Source organism: Cupressus sempervirens, chromosome 7 (genome assembly GCF_028749045.1).
Source record: "Cupressus sempervirens isolate cs-2001-9-10 chromosome 7, ASM2874904v1, whole genome shotgun sequence".
Classification (NCBI taxonomy): Eukaryota; Viridiplantae; Streptophyta; class Pinopsida; order Cupressales; family Cupressaceae; genus Cupressus; species Cupressus sempervirens.
Window position 1 is genome coordinate 746101532 of NC_143124.1, and position 22299 is coordinate 746123830.

The 22299-nt window shown below is 36.5% G+C and overlaps 1 protein-coding gene across 1 annotated transcript in view; it reads right to left on the bottom strand.

Moving 5' to 3' along the window:
- Positions 1-1381: 1381 nt before the first annotated feature.
- The window catches only part of LOC149549420 (protein DJ-1 homolog A-like), a 47249-nt gene continuing 26331 nt past the window's right edge, over positions 1382-22299 (bottom strand). The window contains exons 5-8 of the mRNA XM_089792800.1: positions 13988-14068; positions 12475-12675; positions 1839-1976; positions 1382-1734 (exon numbers count right to left, since the gene is read on the bottom strand). Coding sequence (XP_089648926.1) covers positions 1534-1734; positions 1839-1976; positions 12475-12675; positions 13988-14068 — 621 coding nt within the window. The 3' untranslated portion in view covers positions 1382-1533. The remainder of the gene's footprint in view (positions 1735-1838; positions 1977-12474; positions 12676-13987; positions 14069-22299) is intronic.

Genomic DNA, 22299 nt, shown 5'->3' on the forward strand with positions numbered 1-22299 from the left:
TGAACAAATTGCGCGCAAGGTAGAAAAGTGGAAAATATATTTGGAAAATGTATGAGAACGGCCATGTGGACGCATTGGGAGTGGAGAAATCTCATCCCAACTCCAACTTCACCCACTCAGCTAGGTAGACAAACTTATAAATTATTATTATTAATACATTGTGTTACTCGGAAATTTTTAGTTGTCCTCTTATTAATATTAATCTATTAAATCATATTATTATTTTTATAATTATATAAATTAATGTAAATTATTTAAATTTATATATTTCTAAAAAATATGACATTTATTTTAGATAATCTAATTTTATATTTTTTACAACTATTTGTTTTAAATCTTTATTTTTTTCACATATATTTATGTTAAATAAAGAAAAAATATCTTTATGCATTTAGTTAGTGATAAAGAACATTATACACATTTAACTATATTAACATTAAATAATTATAATTTGCTTATACATACTATAAATTAAACATATAGTCATAAATTATCAAATGTATTTGAATTTACATAATAATCTTCTAATAAAATTCAAAATATATTTCTAAAAGATATAACTGGCTAATTCATCTTAGTTTCTCTGATTTGTACTATTATTGAACTTCTTCTTTTTTTACGTCTAATTCAACTAGCTTTCAACATTGATAACACATCATTTTTGTTTCAATATTGCCAACTATTATTATCAATCCTTCTAACCTTTGCACAAGGCAGGGACTCAAGCTCTCCCAAAGCTCTTGTTTCTTTGGAGAAAATGAGACAATAGATAAAAATCTTTTTTATGTGAAAGAAAATATATTGAATGTAAGAAATTTTGATTTCTAAAACTGAATTTAGACATTTCTCAAAATGAATTCAGAAATTTCAGAAAATGAATTTAAATTTATCATCGAGGAAAATTCAAAAACCGATTGGTCTTGCAACATTTCCGAAACAACAATTTCCGGGAGCCACAATAAACCTTTTGGCTTAAATATGTAGCATCAAATACATACTAATGCTCAGTCAATGTTGAACAGTACATGTAAACCATTTGATACCAGACAATTGGAAAAAGAAAAAACTTTGCTGGTAACTGTAAATGCGTTTTCATGTGGTCGTGATGGAGGGGAACTTTATTTAAGGAAAGGCAATATAAAGGTCAAGAATTTTCAATTTTGACAGTGCATAATAATCATTCTAATGCATTGAATCTCTGTGCCTCATACATGCCAACTCTAAAAATCATCTTAGATTTTAGACATTCATTTCGTCAAACTTGAATAAAAATGTTGAAAATAATCTAAATTTGCAGTGGTTTAACCTTTATGATTATCCAATAATGTGGGGAAATTGATAGGAAGCATACAGTTCATTCAATGGAGAGAATAGCACACAGTGATTTCCAAAGTTATTCAATAAAGAATTCTGGCACGCATGCGTGGTTAATAATCTAAAGGTTAATATTTTTAGCATTATTTTATTCTAGTCTGATAAAATATTATTTTAATAAGTTATCGTTGAAACTGTATAAGTGATTGTTCCATCAGTCTATGAGAAAACCATGGCTTTTGCAATAAGACTGGTTGTTTCCAAGCCAAAGACCCTTTCAACAATAGTCATTGCATATTCCATGGTAGCTCCTATGCCCATGTTTGTTATCACCTTTCCGTCAACTACAACTCTTACATTCACTGCACTCTGGTCTGAGAGTCTGCTTGAATAGCGTGGATGAGATGTAGCTTTTTTACCCTGTCAAGAGAATAACATCTTTAATACATAATCAAAACATATCGTAACACACCCATTGATTTTTTCTTCTTGTATGCAACCTAATAATACATAGCTTTGCGTACCTTTAACAAGCCCTTGTTGTCCAGCATTACTGCTGATGCACATATGGCTCCATAAATTTTGTTTGATTTTGCTTGCTCTCTAAGCAATTTGACCAGGTGTTCGGATGAACCTAATCTTTCAGCTCCAGGCAGACCTCCCTATGCCAAAGTTCTAGTATAAGCAATCTTTGAAGTTCAAATGGTAGCAATCTAAAAGCAACTTAACCTCCTTTGAAACAACTGTTACAGGAATAACCAGTAAACAGATGATATTAACAATAAGAGAATTATTAAACAAGGTTTCTCTCCATTTCATGCATTCACCAGGTTGGTGTTACATTCATAAAAGTCTGTAACTTAATGTTATTAGGTATTTTAAGAGGGATCTCTGCAAATAGAACTTGTTCAAGTGCAAGGTTAGGACCCAAGATTCATTTTCCAAAAGTTCAATGTAAAGAACTAAAATATATGGTCAGAAATGGCAAAAAGCATGTAGTCACAGTACTAATGTCTGTAAATTTGAGCCCTGAATAATCATACATAAGTGATCAAAAGAGACCGTCTTCTTACTGTGCTGGAGGCCGACACCTGTCAAAATAAATGATATAATAGGGGGCAAAATAGTTTACTGGATGATACTCTGTATCAGATACTTTATTCTTCTATATACTGTTAAAAAGTGTTAGCTTAACAAAAGCCACAAGTGTTCTGCAGAATATACAGTACAGTTGGCTAACTAGTCAATCAATCTTTCCATAGAATCGACCACAAATTCTCATGCTAGCTTTTGTTTTATCACGATACCTCATGGCATTGTTCAGATTAGTGGGAAATATGATATTACATTGGATTGACTTAGATGACAGTGATATCCATTTTTCCTTGAAACTCTATTTGAGTACCCCTGAGATTGACAGAAGCACTCATGGGTTCTACAAGACATGGTAATCGTTTAAGAACAAAAGTATGACCTTTTAAGCAGATAATATATATTGAATTAATTTCTGGAGAAGATTGTGTGAGAGTTTTTTCATCAACGTTTCGGATCATACTGTATGATCCATCATCAGGTTGCCACTGAGTCACTGAGAGCAAAAAATGGAGTGCAGATCTAGGAGAGGGGATAAAAAAAGGATGGAGAGGAGGGAAGGGGCACGGAGACCGAGGAGGCACGGAGGACGGAGAGGGAGAGAAGTCAAAAGAAGAAAATGCAAGGAAGAAAGGAGGAGAAATGAAAATGATAAGGAAACAAGAATTAAATAAAAATATAAAAACGAGAATAAGTGTATATATATATATATATATAATCAAAAATTCCAAAACAGAAAACAAGGACAAACAATCAATAAATTAAAGTAATAAATAACAAAAAATAAATAAAAACCTAAGCCAGTAACCATGCAAAAACCAAGAAACAAAAAATTACATAAATATCAAAGGGGATAAATGAACATCTATACGAATATATATATCTATGAGAATATATGAATAACTATATATAAATATGAAAGAAAATCTAAAAGAATGAATAAATCAAGGTGAATAAATTCGTATAGATATATATACGAATATATATCTATATGAATGTAAATATCAATAAGAATATATATATATATATATATATATATATAAGCCAAAAATACCAGAAGCGATAGAACACGAACGCAAGAAACTAAAAAAACTAAAAAATAAAACGAACAAGAGAAACAAAAAATAAAAATGATAAAAAGAAAAAGAAAATGGAGCGAGGCAATAAAAACAAAAGAGTTTAAATAAAAATAAAAAATAAAAAATAAAACAAACAAAAAATAAAAGTAAATAAATAAATGGAATGCGAATAACAAGAAAAAAAAAATAAATAAGTGTAAAAGGTCAGAAAAACGAAAATAATATCCCCAAGTGTATAAAAATATAAATATAAAGACCAAAAATATGCAAAACGAAAGTAAAATAAAAATAAATAAATGTAAAAAACAAAAACTAATCAGATAAAATCGGAAAAAAAAAAAAAAAAAAAAAAGAAAAGAAAGAAAAGAAAAGAAATCAACCCAAAATAAATTACTAACTAATAGAAAGATAACAAGGAAAGAAAACAGCGAAGTGAACAAAAAGAAAAAATAAAAATTGGAAAAGAGAAATAAGAAAAGAGAAATTTTATAAAAATACAATAAAATAAAAAATAAAAATAATAAAAATAGAAAAATAAAATAAAGAAAATAAAAATAAAAATAAAAATGAGAGATTAAGAAGAAAAAGAAAAATGGAAAGAAAAAAGAATCCAAAAACTAAAAAATAAACGGAAAGGAATACAAACATAAATAACTGTAAAAATAAGTGAAGACCGCAAAAAACTAAGGCAACCAACAAAGAGAAGAAAAAAAAGGTTGGGGACCCCGAGGAGAGAAACAAGACCGAGGGTGACGAAGAGGGAGGGAGAGGGAGAAGGAGGGGGAGAGAGAGCGAGAGTGGAGGAGACGAGGACAGGCATCCACCCAGAGCTGGAAAGCGAGGGGGAAAGGGGAGAGACAGAGGGGAGCAACGGAGAGCCAGGAAAGAGAAAAGCGGAAGAAAAAGGGGGAGGGGAGAAACCCGAGCTAAGAGGGAAGAACGCGAGGCGAAAGAGGAGGGAGGGAAGACAACAGAGGATGCCAAGAGGTGTTCAGGTTCCAGCCGTCATCGCGATTGAGGTTGGAAGGGTTGTTGAAGATTTCAACAGCCTCTTTGAGTTTCCTCTTGAAGAAGTTGTCTTCCCTACACACAACATGAGCGTTTTCAAGGGAGACATGATGCTTAGTGGCGGCGGAGTGTTCTGCCAAGGCTGATTTGGCCACTCGTTCATGCCTAATGTCAGCAGCATGTTCTTTGATCCTCGTGTGGATAGAGCGACCAGTTTCACCTATATAAGGAGTGCCACATGAGCACTGGATCTTATAGACGCTCGATTCCAAGAAGACATCCCTGGGGTCTTTAAGCGAGGGGATGCAATTTTTTAAGGTGGTCAAGGGTCTGAAAGCCACCCGCACACCATGCTTGGTAAGAATTTTGGCGATCTTGTGAGAGATGCCGACAACGAAAGGAAGAGAGACAAAAGAAGAGGGGTCTGGGGGAGAGGAGGAAGGGAGTGAGGAGGCGCGCGAGAAAGACCTAGCGAGCTTGAAAGCCCGAGAGATTTGTTTGTGCGAGTAGCCATTCCATAGGAAGACTTGGCGGAGGTGGGAAAGCTCAAGGTCTAAGTTGTCCACATCGCAAATACGGAAGGCTCTCAAGGCAAGGGTTTTGATAATGCCCACTTTTTGGCTAGGGTGGTGATGCGAAGCAGCATGAAGATAGCGGTCGGTATGAGTGGCTTTGCGGAAAACCTTGCGACCTAAGGAACCATCAGGTTTCCTGATGATCAAGATGTCAAGAAAAGGTAAGCACTTGGCAGATTCAACCTCTTTGGTAAAAGAAATGCAAGAAGCCACATTGTTGAGATGCGCATGAAACTCTTCAAGCTTTTCAAGGCCATGGGGCCAACAGACGTTGGTGTCATCAACATAACGTTTCCACCATTTAGGCTTGAGAGGGGAAGAACGTAGAGCAATGTCTTCGAAATGTTCCATATAGAGGTTGGCGACAAGTGGAGAGAGGGGCGAGCCCATGGCTACACCATCCACTTGTTCGTAGATAACCCCTTGGAAAGAGAAGAAAGTGGATCGAAGACACAACTCTACTAAGGAGGCAACCTCAGAATTGACCTTGCGCTTGATGATGTCAATAGCATCGGTGATGGGGACTTTGGTGAAGAGGGAAACAACATCAAAGCTGACCAAGATATCCCTATCATCGCACGAGGCATCATGGATAAAATCAACAAAGTGTTGCGAGTCCTTGACAAAAGAGTCAACATTACCGACATGAGGGGATAAGAGCTTAGCTAAGAAGGAGGCAAGCTTGTAGGTAGGGGATCCCATAGTATCCACAATGGGCCTTAAAGGAATATTGGTTTTATGGATCTTAGGGATGCTATAGATACGAGGAGTAAGCTCTTTGGAGGGCAAGAGATGCCTCTTGGTGGCGTCGTCAAACGAGGAGTTGGCGATGGCCAATCTGACCTTCTTCAAGATTTTGCTGCACGGGTTGCGATGAACAACCCTATAGCTGACAGGGTCTGAGAGAAGGTCATACATCTTGGAAATATAGTCTGATTTATCCAAGATAACAGTGGCATTGCCTTTATCCGCCCTAGAGATAACGAGGTCATGATTGCGAAGAAGGTGTTGGAAGGCAAGAGACTCAGAACGGGGGATATTACACTTGGGAGGTTTGGCACGCCTTAAAGCAACAGCACAATCTTGCCTAACAATCTTGGCGATAGCGGAGGGGAGGGAATGAGCAGCATTCTCCACTTCAACAAGAAAATCGATGTGAGGAATGGAGCGGGGAGAGATAGAGAAATTGAGGCCTCTACTGAGAAACTTAAAAGCGAGGGGGTCTAAAGGAGCACGGGAAAGGTTGACCACAAGTTTGGATTCCCAGTGTAACACTGGGGAAGGGTTGGGAGAGAAGGGGACGAGGCTAGGAAGCGGAGAACGAGGCGGAGAGGGAGGGGAACCAGGGCGAAGGACAAGCTTGGACGATGAATGATGGGAAGGAGGGGCAGCACTCGGACCGAGAGAAAGAGGGCCAGGAGAGGAAGCCCGAGGTTTAGAGAGGCGAGGAGAGAAAGAGGGGGTTCGTAAATGTGGAGAGCAAGGGACGCACGGAGAGGAAGCAGCATGAAAAGAGTGATGGGACGTATGGTCAGAGTGGCTGGTGAGCGGAGGAATGGTTGAATTGATGTCAACCTTGGGTGGAAGCTTATGGGTGGGTGGAGAAAGCGCGTCCAAGTCAAGATCAGACGACAGGTGAGCAGCTGAGTCCAATGAATTGAGTGCAGAGTTCGCTTCGTTCCAACTGCTCATCAATGGTGCATAGCTCGCTTCACCCAAACGGCTCCTCCCTGGTGCATGGTACGCTCCCGCCCAACGGCTCTTTCTTGGTGCAAGGTACGCTTCTGTCTACTCCTCGTTTTTCTTGCTGCCTCAATTCATTGGACTCAGCTGCTCACCTGTCGTCTGATCTTGACTTGGACGCGCTTTCTCCACCCACCCATAAGCTTCCACCCAAGGTTGACATCAATTCAACCATTCCTCCGCTCACCAGCCACTCTGACCATACGTCCCATCACTCTTTTCATGCTGCTTCCTCTCCGTGCGTCCCTTGCTCTCCACATTTACGAACCCCCTCTTTCTCTCCTCGCCTCTCTAAACCTCGGGCTTCCTCTCCTGGCCCTCTTTCTCTCGGTCCGAGTGCTGCCCCTCCTTCCCATCATTCATCGTCCAAGCTTGTCCTTCGCCCTGGTTCCCCTCCCTCTCCGCCTCGTTCTCCGCTTCCTAGCCTCGTCCCCTTCTCTCCCAACCCTTCCCCAGTGTTACACTGGGAATCCAAACTTGTGGTCAACCTTTCCCGTGCTCCTTTAGACCCCCTCGCTTTTAAGTTTCTCAGTAGAGGCCTCAATTTCTCTATCTCTCCCCGCTCCATTCCTCACATCGATTTTCTTGTTGAAGTGGAGAATGCTGCTCATTCCCTCCCCTCCGCTATCGCCGAGATTGTTAGGCAAGATTGTGCTGTTGCTTTAAGGCGTGCCAAACCTCCCAAGTGTAATATCCCCCGTTCTGAGTCTCTTGCCTTCCAACACCTTCTTCGCAATCATGACCTCATTATCTCCAGGGCGGATAAAGGCAATGCCACTGTTATCTTGGATAAATCAGACTATATTTCCAAGATGTATGACCTTCTCTCAGACCCTGTCAGCTATAGGGTTGTTCATCGCAACCCGTGCAGCAAAATCTTGAAGAAGGTCAGATTGGCCATCGCCAACTCCTCGTTTGATGACGCCACCAAGAGGCGTCTCTTGCCCTCCAAAGAGCTTACTCCTCGTATCTATGGCATCCCTAAGATCCATAAAACCAATATTCCTTTAAGGCCCATTGTGGATACTATGGGATCCCCTACCTACAAGCTTGCCTCCTTCTTAGCTAAGCTCTTATCCCCTCATGTCGGTAATGTTGACTCTTTTGTCAAGGACTCGCAACACTTTGTTGATTTTATCCGTGATGCCTCGTGCGATGATAGGGATATCTTGGTCAGCTTTGATGTTGTTTCCCTCTTCACCAAAGTCCCCATCACCGATGCTATTGACATCATCAAGCGCAAGGTCAATTCTGAGGTTGCCTCCTTAGTAGAGTTATGTCTTCGATCCACTTTCTTCTCTTTCCAAGGGGTTATCTACGAACAAGTGGATGGTGTAGCCATGGGCTCGCCCCTCTCTCCACTTGTCGCCAACCTCTATATGGAACATTTCGAAGACATTGCTCTACGTTCTTCCCCTCTCAAGCCTAAATGGTGGAAACGTTATGTTGATGACACCAACGTCTGTTGGCCCCATGGCCTTGAAAAGCTTGAAGAGTTTCATGCGCATCTCAACAATGTGGCTTCTTGCATTTCTTTTACCAAAGAGGTTGAATCTGCCAAGTGCTTACCTTTTCTTGACATCTTGATCATCAGGAAACCGGATGGTTCCTTAGGTCGCAAGGTTTTCCGCAAAGCCACTCATACCGACCGCTATCTTCATGCTGCTTCGCATCACCACCCTAGCCAAAAAGTGGGCATTATCAAAACCCTTGCCTTGAGAGCCTTCCGTATTTGCGATGTGGACAGAGCTTTCCCACCTCCGCCAAGTCTTCCTATGGAATGGCTACTCGCACAAACAAATCTCTCGGGCTTTCAAGCTCGCTAGGTCTTTCTCGCGCGCCTCCTCACTCCCTTCCTCCTCTCCCCCAGACCCCTCTTCTTTTGTCTCTCTTCCTTTCGTTGCCGGCATCTCTCACAAGATCGCCAAAATTCTTACCAAGCATGGTGTGCGGGTGGCTTTCAGACCCTTGACCACCTTAAAAAATTGCATCCCCTCGCTTAAAGACCCCAGGGATGTCTTCTTGGAATCGGGCGTCTATAAGATCCAGTGCTCATGTGGCACTCCTTATATAGGTGAAACTGGTCGCTCTATCCACACGAGGATCAAAGAACATGCTGCTGACATTAGGCATGAACGAGTGGCCAAATCAGCCTTGGCAGAACACTCCGCCGCCACTAAGCATCATGTCTCCCTTGAAAACGCTCATGTTGTGTGCAGGGAAGACAACTTCTTCAAGAGGAAACTCAAAGAGGCTGTTGAAATCTTCAACAACCCTTCCAACCTCAATCGCGATGACGGCTGGAACCTGAACACCTCTTGGCATCCTCTGTTGTCTTCCCTCCCTCCTCTTTCGCCTCGCGTTCTTCCCTCCTAGCTCGGGTTTCTCCCCTCCCCCTTTTTCTTCCGCTTTTCTCTTTCTTGGCTCTCCGTTGCTCCCCTCTGTCTCTCCCCTTTCCCCCTCGCTTTCCAGCTCTGGGTGGATGCCTGTCCTCGTCTCCTCCACTCTCGCTCTCTCTCCCCCTCCTTCTCCCTCTCCCTCCCTCTTCGTCACCCTCGGTCTTGTTTCTCTCCTCGGGGTCCCCAACCTTTTTTTTCTTCTCTTTGTTGGTTGCCTTAGTTTTTTGCGGTCTTCACTTATTTTTACAGTTATTTATGTTTGTATTCCTTTCCGTTTATTTTTTAGTTTTTGGATTCTTTTTTCTTTCCATTTTTCTTTTTCTTCTTAATCTCTCATTTTTATTTTTATTTTTATTTTCTTTATTTTATTTTTCTATTTTTATTATTTTTATTTTTTATTTTATTGTATTTTTATAAAATTTCTCTTTTCTTATTTCTCTTTTCCAATTTTTATTTTTTCTTTTTGTTCACTTCGCTGTTTTCTTTCCTTGTTATCTTTCTATTAGTTAGTAATTTATTTTGGGTTGATTTCTTTTCTTTTCTTTCTTTTCTTTTTTTTTTTTTTTTTTTTTTTTCCGATTTTATCTGATTAGTTTTTGTTTTTTACATTTATTTATTTTTATTTTACTTTCGTTTTGCATATTTTTGGTCTTTATATTTATATTTTTATACACTTGGGGATATTATTTTCGTTTTTCTAACTTTTTACACTTATTTATTTATTTTTTCTTGTTATTCGCATTCCATTTATTTATTTACTTTTATTTTTTGTTTGTTTTAATTTTTATTTTTTATTTTTATTTAAACTCTTTTGTTTTTATTGCCTCGCTCCATTTTCTTTTTCTTTTTATCATTTTTATTTTTTGTTTCTCTTGTTCGTTTTATTTTTTAGTTTTTTTTTAGTTTCTTGTGTTCGTGTTCTATCGCTTCTGGTATTTTTGGCTTATATATATATATATATATTCTTATTGATATTTACATTCATATAGATATATATTCGTATATATATCTATACGAATTTATTCACCTTGATTTATTCATTCTTTTAGATTTTCTTTCATATTTATATATAGTTATTCATATATTCTCATAGATATATATATTCGTATAGATGTTCATTTATCCCCTTTGATATTTATGTAATTTTTTGTTTCTTGGTTTTTGCATGGTTACTGGCTTAGGTTTTTATTTATTTTTTGTTATTTATTACTTTAATTTATTGATTGTTTGTCCTTGTTTTCTGTTTTGGAATTTTTGATTATATATATATATATATATATACACTTATTCTCGTTTTTATATTTTTATTTTATTCTTGTTTCCTTATCATTTTCATTTCTCCTACTTTCTTCCTTGCATTTTCTTCTTTTGACTTCTCTCCCTCTCCGTCCTCCGTGCCTCCTCGGTCTCTGTGCCCCTTCCCTCCTCTCCATCCTCTTTTTATCCCCTCTCCTAGATCTGCACTCCATTTTTTGCTCTCAGTGACTCAGTGGCATCCTGATGATGGATCATACAGTATGATCCGAAACGTTGATGAAAAAACTCTCACACAATCTTCCCCAGAAATTAATTCAATATTCATGGATTGTGGAAATCTGTTTGCTTAGATAATATATATTTGTAAAAATTGATTGCTTTAAATCAGAATATACTATAATCCAGTTTACGAACATCTATGTGTTCAGGTGAATCATGCCTAAGATGCAGCAGAAGCACTCCAGCTTACTGTGAGTGGGATCCTCTGCTCAAACACTGCAGATAACCAATTGCACCCAGATTGTAGAGAAGAACGGATGAAGCCTTCAATTTCAGTACGGATTGAGCAAGAGTGAAAATGGTAACTTTGATAGTAACCTATAATAGTGTGTTCTGTCTCCTTCCCGAACTTAAAAAAGGGGAAACATTTCCATAATATAAAAAATTGCATGTTCCTAGGTCCTGGACAAAAAGGTGCTCATCCTCAACATGAGTAGTTTAGAAGCATCCACCCACATATATCCCATACTAGCAAACCTTTCAGTGAATGCATCTTGTATATGTTAAGTGCATATGATAGTGATGCATAGTAATGTATTCGATCTCCCTTCCCAGCTGAAAATTGTGAGAGAATTTTATAGCATTAAGTTTACAGGTTCATAGCTCCCGGATTAAAAGTGTTCTGCCAAACAATTACAACTATCCATGTATTCTGTTCCAACTGACTTTCTAGTAGATACATCCTGTATCACAATTTAGTATTAGCAATTACAAATACATCCAATCACCATATGCATAGTGCCATTATCGATGTCACAATTAATGACAGTATTATCAAATCTTTTCCACTGGTATGTACTAAAATATAGCTACAACTCTTTGAAAAAATCGAAAGAAGAAAATCCTATAAAAACATAGGGAGTTGGAACATGTGTATGTGCAATGTAATGCTGTTTCTATATCTATCCTTTCCAAGCTTCTTAAACTTGTTACTCTTATCAAATTTCTGGGGCATCATAAATAATAGATGTCATACTGGCGCATCATAAATAATCACAGTTGCATGGATACTTGTACCCATACCCCTGGGGCATGTACAGAGTACTGGTATGCATACCCAAGTACTGGGTACTCAGTGGAGAGCATCATAGCTAAGCAACTTGATTAAGACTTCTGATATTTGTTCAGCCTTTCCTCTGCATATCAGCTTCTTGTTTATTTAGCTTATTTCAATATGTAATCACCAACTGATTTGAAACTTTGACGCAATGATTGTATGCCATTTCAATTTGTGTACTTCATTTTCAAAGTTAATGCCTGATAGTAAACTTTATCACTGTTTTTGGTTTGATAACTCAATGTTATTGTATTCATATTTTCTATAAAATATTAAATTATATATTAAAAAACTGACATACACAAAGTATCCCCATCTCTTACTTTGAAAAAACAACCATACCCATACCCATACCTGTCTCCAAAGTACCAAAGTACCCCTGTCTCTGTGCAATCTTGTAAATAATGGAGGTCACATCATTGTGACCAGAAGAAATCAAGTGAGAATAAATTATTTCCTTTCATTAAAATAAATAAATTTAATTAGAACATTCTTAGAAATGCTTATTTTACTGAAACAAACTTCCTGATTTCACAATTCTTTGACAAATTGCCCAACTTTTATGTTTACATAAAGAGCAAAAAAATACGCATTTGGCAAAACAGTCTTTTAAGCATACACAGCATTGAAAAGAATAATGAAATCAGAAGTCCTAGTTAACTAGAACTTACCGGCAAAAGGATCAAATCATAATTTGACTGGATGACATCTTCAATTAGCATATCAGCAACAATTTTTGTTCCTCTTCCAGCCATAATTTGCAGGTTGTCTTCTACAGAAGCAACAATGACATTTGCTTTTGCTCTCCTGAGAACATCTATAACTACAACAGCTTCTATCTCATCTGTTCCATTTGCAATGGGAACAAGAACCTAGCAGAAAGAACAGTTAATCTTGCCACTTGTTTAAGTTTTCCAAGAATAAGAAATAACAGAGATTAATCTGGTCACTTGTTTAAGTTTTCCAAGAATAAGAAATAGCAGAGACACAAACAAATATGTTTCATATATAATAACAAAAGCCCGATTTTTAAATAAATATAAAACACAATATAAACAATGAAAGTGATAGCTCTCAAAATAATTAATGCTGTTTTGTACAGAATTTTATATGGTAAATTTAAAAAATGAAAAAAAAGCACTCAAAAATGATAAAATACATATTATAATATGTTCAGAGGTCTGACTGAATGGTAAAAATGGAGAATTAAATCAATGAAGACTCAGGTTCAACTCCCCTGTGAACCCCTGGACAGTTACTATGGTGCATTCACGCCTTAAGCAAAGTGCTCTCAATTGCACACATGATAAATGTTTACAGTTCACTTTCAGGCCCCTGTTTGTGTCCCAGCTCTCTCTCTCTCTCTCTCTCTCTCTATATATATATATATATATAATACAACTTAATAAACTATTTGATGTTAATCACATGAACAATTACCTATCCTTATAACCTTGTTGACCCTAGGAATTCTCCCTAAAACTTCATCTGAACTGTAGAGAATACTGTTTGATAGTGGAGTACTATGGATGTATTAACTAACTTCTAACTCTGATGCTGTACGGTAATGCAATTGTAGCCTAGCCTTTATTATAAGTTTTAATCATCTATTTGCAATTTAAATTATGTCCGTTTCCTACTTTACTAGGTTTTGAATGGTCAAAAAAAGGTTGACCTCTTTGCACTGTTTTTGAATGATTTTCTTTCTATCCCACAATAAAATAAATAAATATGATGGAAATGTTAAAAGCCATCCATACTTGGTAACACTGAACTGAAGTTATATTAGAACTGATTTTAATCGGCAAGTTTATAAATGCTCCACTCCTAAGTAAAATAGCAGTTTATTTTGATTTTTGTTTGTGCAATTAATCAAAGTTAAAACGTTATTTTGAATTTAACCCATGAATGCAGCAATAGGAAAAAAATCCTCTTTGAAATAATGTTTTCAATAATTGGTGAGGTTGGTATATTTTTCACTATTCACCAGCATTCTTTTCCAGTGCCATCTTTCCTACAAAAATATTAGACAAAACTAGGAAATGGGACCAAGCAGAAGACCGGAGCAACTTTGGCAGACTGGGTACGCGTATGGTAGGGTTACTTGTAGAACCTTTTGACACAACAGATCATTTAAAACTCTTCGGAAGCTATACTCATTGAGATATAGTAAGCAATTCTTACTAGAGGAACTTTTTCCAGTGCCCAGTCTTCAGCATTATGTTCTTCTTTTCCAACTTCACCTTCTTTCCGGCCCCTTTGCACCTGTGCATTTGAAATCACAAACAAAATTAAATTGTACATAAACTATTACATATTCATTCTGACATACTTTAGTTGAGCCGCATATCCTAATATAAATTCCTTCCAAGTACAATATAGAAGCAGGCACAAGTAATAGTAAATACAAATAGCCATGAAAGATAGTCAGATCTATAATCAAACTTGACATGAAAGAAAAGGGAACTACTAACTAACAGTTGGAAAATCAAGTATACTGTATTCCTATATCTGACGTGCCTAAAATGTATGAATCTATGGTTATGGCCACAACGTGTGAATTTGAATGATCTATGGATTTATTTTTTGTAGAAGTTTAAAGGAATCCAAATATGATATTATATTTTTAAAACTAATGTTGTACTGATGTACTCGTAACAATTTTACTGTAAATTGATTGCCTTTTTGTTTTTTCTACAAACATTTTCATGAGAATGTTTCAGTTTTCTCTCTAGCATGTAAACTGAGCTACATAAAAAATATTTAGCTTATTTCTTGAACTAATCAATTATCTCTACTTAATGTGTAAACTTTCATTCTAGGCACCACATACAGCATGCAATATCCTTTACTGGAAAACTTTTAGGTGACTCCTATGATATTCTATCATTTCCCTTCTATTGAGCTCCTAAGTGAATGCCTTGTAAAGAAAAGCTAAAATTGCTTGGGGATGGATGTATCTTAAGAATAAAGATACATAGGTTTTCTGGAAAGGATGAGCCATCAGTTGGGTAGTAGAGGTTTACACTGTATAACAATTCTTAATGGAATCTATTGGAAAAAGAAGGATTCTATAAGGACTTCTAAAACTTGCAGATACAAGAAGCAAGAATGCCCAAATGAGGTGAGATGCCAATGCAAGGTCAAAAGAACACAATGGCCAAAAAACATTATTACAAAGGAAGTACATGTGTATTCTTACATCCCAAAATTTGCCCTAATTTTTTATTTGATCATAACTGTTGGTTTAACGAATTATTTCTTTTCATGATCATGTGAAATGAGTTAGTTATTTATACACGTTGTACTAACTATTGATGAAATGGTCAGTAACCTATTACTGTCATTAGATGATTAGCAGTTGTTGATTTAAATTAGCGATTAATATGTTCTATTTTGAATTACTATGGAATTAATATTTTGGTGAAAATGTTTTACATGGGTGATTGCAGGAGAAGATTGAAGAGAGGGGAAGCATTGCTAAACGGGATCATTAGAATGGGATGTTCGTTTGGTTCAATCATCAGGATCGGCAGGTATGACCTTAGACTTCCTTGGAAGGGAAATGATGACATGTCCACAGGTTACATTATGGGACCTACATGAGCTATTAAGGAAACAATATAGGAAAAACATAAAATAATCTAATTCAAAATATAATACATACCTTAAGAGATTGTTTATTAATGTGCATCATATCATTACAATAAACACTTACATATGAACACATAAATATAAAAATGAAATGGCACCAATAAATTATAATAATATAATCTAATAATGTCACCTCATCAATATACTTATGTGAATGTATATAAGAACATATTATAATAATAAAATAAAAATTATAACTCTTCACCTCCTTTTTCTTCCTTATTTATTTTCCCTCTTTATTTTCTTCTTTTCCAAATCGAATTAATGTTTTTGAATTTGAATGGACATCTTGGAAATCGATAGAAACTGAGGAGTCTCGGCTAGCCTTTAAGAAGTCGTTAATCAACCGAGGCAGTATCACTCTCTCTCTCCTTTCCATTATCTACTACGTTCCCATTGCAAGCCGAGCATAATCATTTTCAGTCAAAACTTTCTTTCCAACTGCTCAACCAAGATTAGCTTGTTCTCCCTTACTTTGCCGGCGTCTGGAATCTGTAATCAAGTCTCAACTAGTGGGTGAACAAATAGCCAACAGGAGTTCCGGCCAAGGATAGGAGAAGCCACGTCCAAGCCCAATCACAAGTCACGAATATACACAATCGTATTTCATAAATTCCTTATTTTTGTAAGTATATGTTTGACTACAATTGGCTACATATTGCTAGGACTGCAATATATGTTTTCATATTCATAACTTCTTCCTTATTTGATTAGAATATCCAACCTTAGCCGGCTATGCATTGTTAGACTGAGGTTAATTTACAATACCTTGATGTTGGCCCCTTGCATTACATAGAGTTCATTAAAGATCGTCATAGAATATCTTTTTGATTAAACATCATTTATGAATTCGAATGGTAGCTGTAGAAACTTAAATGATTGTATGAACCAACATAAATAACCATGCTATCATAAATTCTAAAGCAAAGATCAAAATACTTATAGATTCTCTAACACCTAGGATTCACCGGCAAGGATTGCCATGAAATGGTGAAGAGTTGTAAATAATAACAGAATGCTCATAATCTTATAGACATCAAGGAATTCGCCAGCAAAGAAGCCATGAAATGGTGAAGAGGTGGAGATAACCTGCAAGAATAAAAAATGAAATCAGATATGAATATCTAAGTAATGAAATACTTAATAGCTCATGCTTGTCTCGGTAAAGGAATCTGTTGTCAAGTCGAGTGCTAGTGATCAGGTCCATGCACCCATCAAAAATCCTTGGCCAAAGTAGTTTATAGGCATATGTGCCAATCTTATGATCACTTGATGTCCGTAGATGTCAGTTATATAGGTATAACTGATTGGGCATTCAAAACCACCTGGTAACTTAGATGGCTGGACTGAAGAACATCCCAAGCCCGATCTTGAGGTAGGGAGGACCATTCTAATATGTTAGGATGTGTGGGGATAAGTATGGTCCAAGGTTGGGAGGTTAAGCCTATGTGAATGCTTCTCCTCTCACCAATGTCAAAGCTTGCACAGCCAGATAAAGGATCCTCCGTTATTACTATATGTTTTTTTGACTCTTTTACTTGTTAATCATTTAGCATGAATATTAGGTAGTCTTTTTATTTCGATTAGGGTAAATAATTGCCATCTAAATTTGAATAAGAATATGTATACTTTCAGTTAAGCATGATTTTAGTTAAGGAAGATAGCCGTTGCTTTATTTTTCAGTTGAATATGTTATCAATTAGGAATGGTTAAATTGTTTACAATGAATATGTTTTTTGTTATATCAGCTGAACATGAAAATACAGTTGGATTAGTAATAGTCATTTAACCGAATATTAACATAGTTATTTCCTAAAGTCTTTGTCATGTGAAATGGAATCAGTTACTTTGTAATCGTTACAAGACATAGATCTTAAGATGTCTTGAATTGGTTATGAAAATTCGTTTGTTACATGTATGTGAGTTATATGCCATTACAACATGCAGAATCGAGTACTTAGAGTTCTAAATGAAATACCAAATTTCCAACTCTCTCTTGAATAAAGACACCATGTATGCTAAAGATTGTAAAGAAAGATCATCAAGGTGGCTCCAAGGTTCCTTCTAATGATGGAGTTAATTGTGATGATGTGATATGTTGGTATCACAAAGGGACTTACAAAACTTCACTGAGACTCATCAACCTGACTTTCGAATGATATGGCAATTGAGTGAAATTAAATACTCTGATTTCCAACTTGCAAAACGAAATGCAAATGAACTTGAGTTTAGGAATCTAAACTAATACTATTGTAGGATGTAGAAGATCAAGAATATCCTTATGACTCTACTAGGCTTGGTCTTGTCATCAACTCCAAATTAGTGCAATGCTCTAAGGTAAACTGAAAGATGTTCAAATTACTACTATGACACTAATGCCATCCATAGATGCATATTAATGAGATAGCAATAATTAAAATCAAGCTTATAACCATGTTAGTTGACCGCGCAAGATAAACTTACAATCAACAAGTAACTAGTGGTATAGTCTAAGCGAGTTCAAAGGATTGATCTAGTCCTACTTTCATCCAATCTAAATGAGTTAATCAAAGATTGATCTACTCCTACTTTCATCCATCTAAACAACTTGCAAATTCTAAAACTATGTACTTGATGCAAATTGTATTATAAGTGAGAAGTGTAAGAAACCATGTAATACTCAAAAAGATCATAAGTATTCACCATACAAACACAACAATGAATATAGAGAAACTTTGTCAATATATTGGCAACACTTCTCCAACAAATCTCCATTTAGAAATGAAGAGAGGAATTCTTATTAGGGAGCTCTACTACAATGAATGACCAAGATTAAAACAAGGTAAATGGCCCGGATTAATCTACCAAAGCACTAATTGTGGTTTTCACAACTACCACTAACAAATATTAAATGCTAATCCAATTACATCAAAACACCACCTTGTGAGAATAGGATGACTACATTGTTTTGAAGAGCCAATAAGAAAATGAGTTAGGTAAAAACTTATAGAAGAAGACACTAATCAATGGGCCAACAATAAAATGCCACTTGAGATTACAGTACATCTTCCTTTTGAAAGATAATTTGCTTTGAATTTTTCCTTTTAGGCCAATGCCATGAATTTGGACATAATTCCCGTTGGGACACTTGACATGGTTTGATTGGTTGAAGATGACTAGCACCACCTTCGCATGTTTATCTTATAGACTTGATAAATATCTTTTGATGATGAGAAAATATCTCTTAATGCTGAACACCATCAAACCTTCAATTGTGATGGTTCATATTCTTGAATTGGGTCATCTTCGTGTACTCTTTCCTATCCTTCAGAATCCTTCACCTTGAAATCTCATCATTGACATGACTTAGATTTGCTTGTTCTTAAATTCTTTATATATTGACTTTGATCTGGTGCTTGTAGAATGAGGAGGTCCTTTATGTACTTGGATTACTGCTCTTGATTCCATTGAACTTGGATTCCTGAAGGGAATTCAAGTTGATGTTAATTCCTCTTTACTTGTAGACTTGTCCATTCCTGATTCTTTGTTCTCCATCCCTAGCTCCTTTGGCCTTTGACTTTTGGTTCTCGCATCCTTAGCTCTTGCCATACAACACAATCTATTAAACATTTATATTTCAATCTTAGTGTTACAAGGATTAGTACTTAAAGAATCAAACCTTCCATAAAGACGTTAAATTAATTCCATATCTCTAAAATACTGATTTTATCTCAACGAATAAAGATTTCAGATTTAAATCCTTCATTGGAAATTCTTATCGAAATGCACATACAACCTCTCATATACATAAATTGCCAAAGGGAATCATACTTACCTTGCTGTGTATCAACAAATTCTGAGTCTTGATGTCTAAATCTGGATATATTCACTCTTAGAAAGGTCTGATTTTCTGTGTAATATCCTTCAAATTATGATTGCTTTCACTTTTAACACAGCATTTATATTGTTTGATTTATTTAGATTACTCTAGATAGATTAATTATTGTTAGAGAATATTAACAACACTTATATATATATGCAAACTATCTAATGATAATTAACCAGATGCAATCCATAGAGATGTTTATCTCTTGATCAATCCAATCTGACTGATGCTGCAACATAACAATCCCCCTTTTTGAGGGCCTTAAACTTCACTGTTTTCAAAATAATTTGGCATTTTAGAAGCTAGATTCAAAGTACTACAACTCTTGTTCTTGTCGCATCTTCAAATTTTGAGTTTAAGTATCTTCAATTTCCTATCAAAATTCAGAGTTTGCTGATTTCAGAAAAAAAATGGCATGTAGCCCCTTTTTGGTCCCCCATCTTTTACACTTACCCAGATATCCACAGCAACACCAAGGACCTAAAAAGATAGGAGTGCAAGATCCGTAGAACATACAATCTATGTTCCAAACTACAAGGTCAAACCATCCTATGCAAAGCATTTTTCCAGCCAACTACCAAAGAGCTTCTCTGCAAATTCACTCTTTAAAGTTCTTCAATTATCAAAATACCTTTGTAGCAGCAATTGCTTATTAGAAGAAACAAAAGAGATTCTACAACAACCTTTAGCATCATCCGCGCTAATGACATGCTTCTAATCATCATCTCAAATCATCTTGTATCAACACTTCTAATCCACATCTCAACATGATTTCATCATGAAATCATCACTGTCATCATTTCTCAACATTAACACACATCATTGTCAACAAAAAAAAAGGTTTCACATCCAACCTTACCATATTAGAACAAGAACTACTCTGACCAACAACACATCTCACAAAAATGTCAACATTAGCAGCCCAAACACAACATCTATACCATTACCTCAACACAACGTGGTGTAGACATCAATACAAGGAAGGTGGACATCCACAATGGAGAATACCATCAGTTATCTATCACCTATATAAGCTTCTACTTCCTCCAACATACTAATACTGAAGCATAATTACATCTAGTATACATCCCACTTTCAAAAAACTTTACACTTCTTCACAATCATATCAACAAAGGGCTAAGCTCACAATCATCGATGATACCATCACAACAAATCAACAATCTCACAACTCCGACCTGACAACAAGTAGAGGGTTGACATAAATGACAGACCCACTTTCCAACATTTCTTTCCACATCAACATTCCCAAATGACATACCAATAGAGAAAAGGAAGAAGCTAGCTTTGAAAAGAAGCGGAATTGTACACGCAGCAGCTTTTCCTCCTACATTGCCTTGTCTAGAATTGTTTATGGAGTGTGCATCCAGGTTTGATCTGATCAGCAAATCCCTCATTTTTGATGAAGGGAAGAGAGTGTTGGCCAATATTGGTGGACAAGCGACCGAAGGAGCATTTAACATTCCCCAGTACAAGAGCATGACAATGGTGAAATGGTGATGATGGATCAGGCAGCCAAATCATTTTAGGATAACCAAGAGGCCTATTTCACACATCTAAAGGGATTGGCTACACGAGGGAAAGAAAGGCGTCACTAGGTCATCAAGGCTCACCATGGCAAATTTCAAATAAGAGTATGGAGATCTCATTCTGCTTCTCAGCTAGATCATGGGCCTAGCTCAAGGTATGCAATTCGAAAACTAGATGTACTTCTTTATTGATAAAATTTAAAAGGGAAAAGAAGATTTGATTGGGCTAGGATCATAACCAAGAACCTAGAATTGCAACTTAGGACCATACAAAATCAAAAGCAATTCTACATGGGGGATTCTACCTCTTTTATTTGATTTAGAGGCGGTGAAAATTGAAAAGCGAATCTCAAGGAAGAGTGAATTTCAAGGAGAGCAAATTTGGAGGAAGTGATTTGAAAATATTTGGGGCTAGAGGCCAAAGAGGTTAATTCAAGTGGACAAGAGGAGAACATCAATGAGGCAAAATTTGGGTCAAGATTGGATGAGTTGGGGAAGCTTGCCATCAAAAAGAAACATTTGGGCACCCTTGCCTCCCTCAATGCCTTTATCGGATATGCAAAAGAATATGAGAAGGATCATGAGAAGACACAGCAAGCAGCAAGCAACATGATGAATTCAGTTGATTCTCAAGATGAAGCACACACTATGCCCTCCCATAAAGGAAGTCAACGACAAGCTAGCCAAGTTCATTGCTTTAGCTAAAAAGATGAAAGAAAGGGGTAGAACTATATTATAAGATCATTTGATGTAAGCTCAAGTGGCAATTTCTCTTTCTTTTAGGGTAGGACAAGTGTGTAATTCTGATTGGCTACCATTTTGGTGCCTTCTCATTGGTTGCCAGTTTTCCTTTTTTTCATTGGTCCATCGACGAGGTGGCATCTTTTCATTGGTCAATGGGGTGGCAACCCTAATTAGGGTTTCTAGGATCCAATCTGGATCGTTGATTTTGCTTTTGATCTCTACCATCGGTTGTAATTTTGGTCTCTATATAAGGCCGTTTTGCTCTCATTTGTGCGGGAGTTATGTTGGAGAATTGTTGCCAAAATACTATCAAAATTGTTCTCTATTCATTGTTGTGGCTTGCATGGTGGATATATATGATCATTTTGGTGTATTGCATGATTCTTCTCATCTCTCAAATTAAAGCAGGATTTCATTTCATGTTGTTAGAGTAGAAGTAAATGGCTAATTGTATGGTGATGTTAGTGAATGTTTGATAGGGATCTACAACTAGGCCACTAGCACCTTAGCCGCTGGTTAGGGAGCCTTGTGTGGTAAACTAGTTCTCTTTTCCTTTGAAGCATTGCATCTATGGAGGTGGAGCCACTAGTAAGCTTTCATTAGATTCAATCCCTATCCATTTGCTAATCTTTCCATTCATAGGAGTAGGAGTAGAATAGCAAGTAGTTGAGTAGTCAAATTTCACT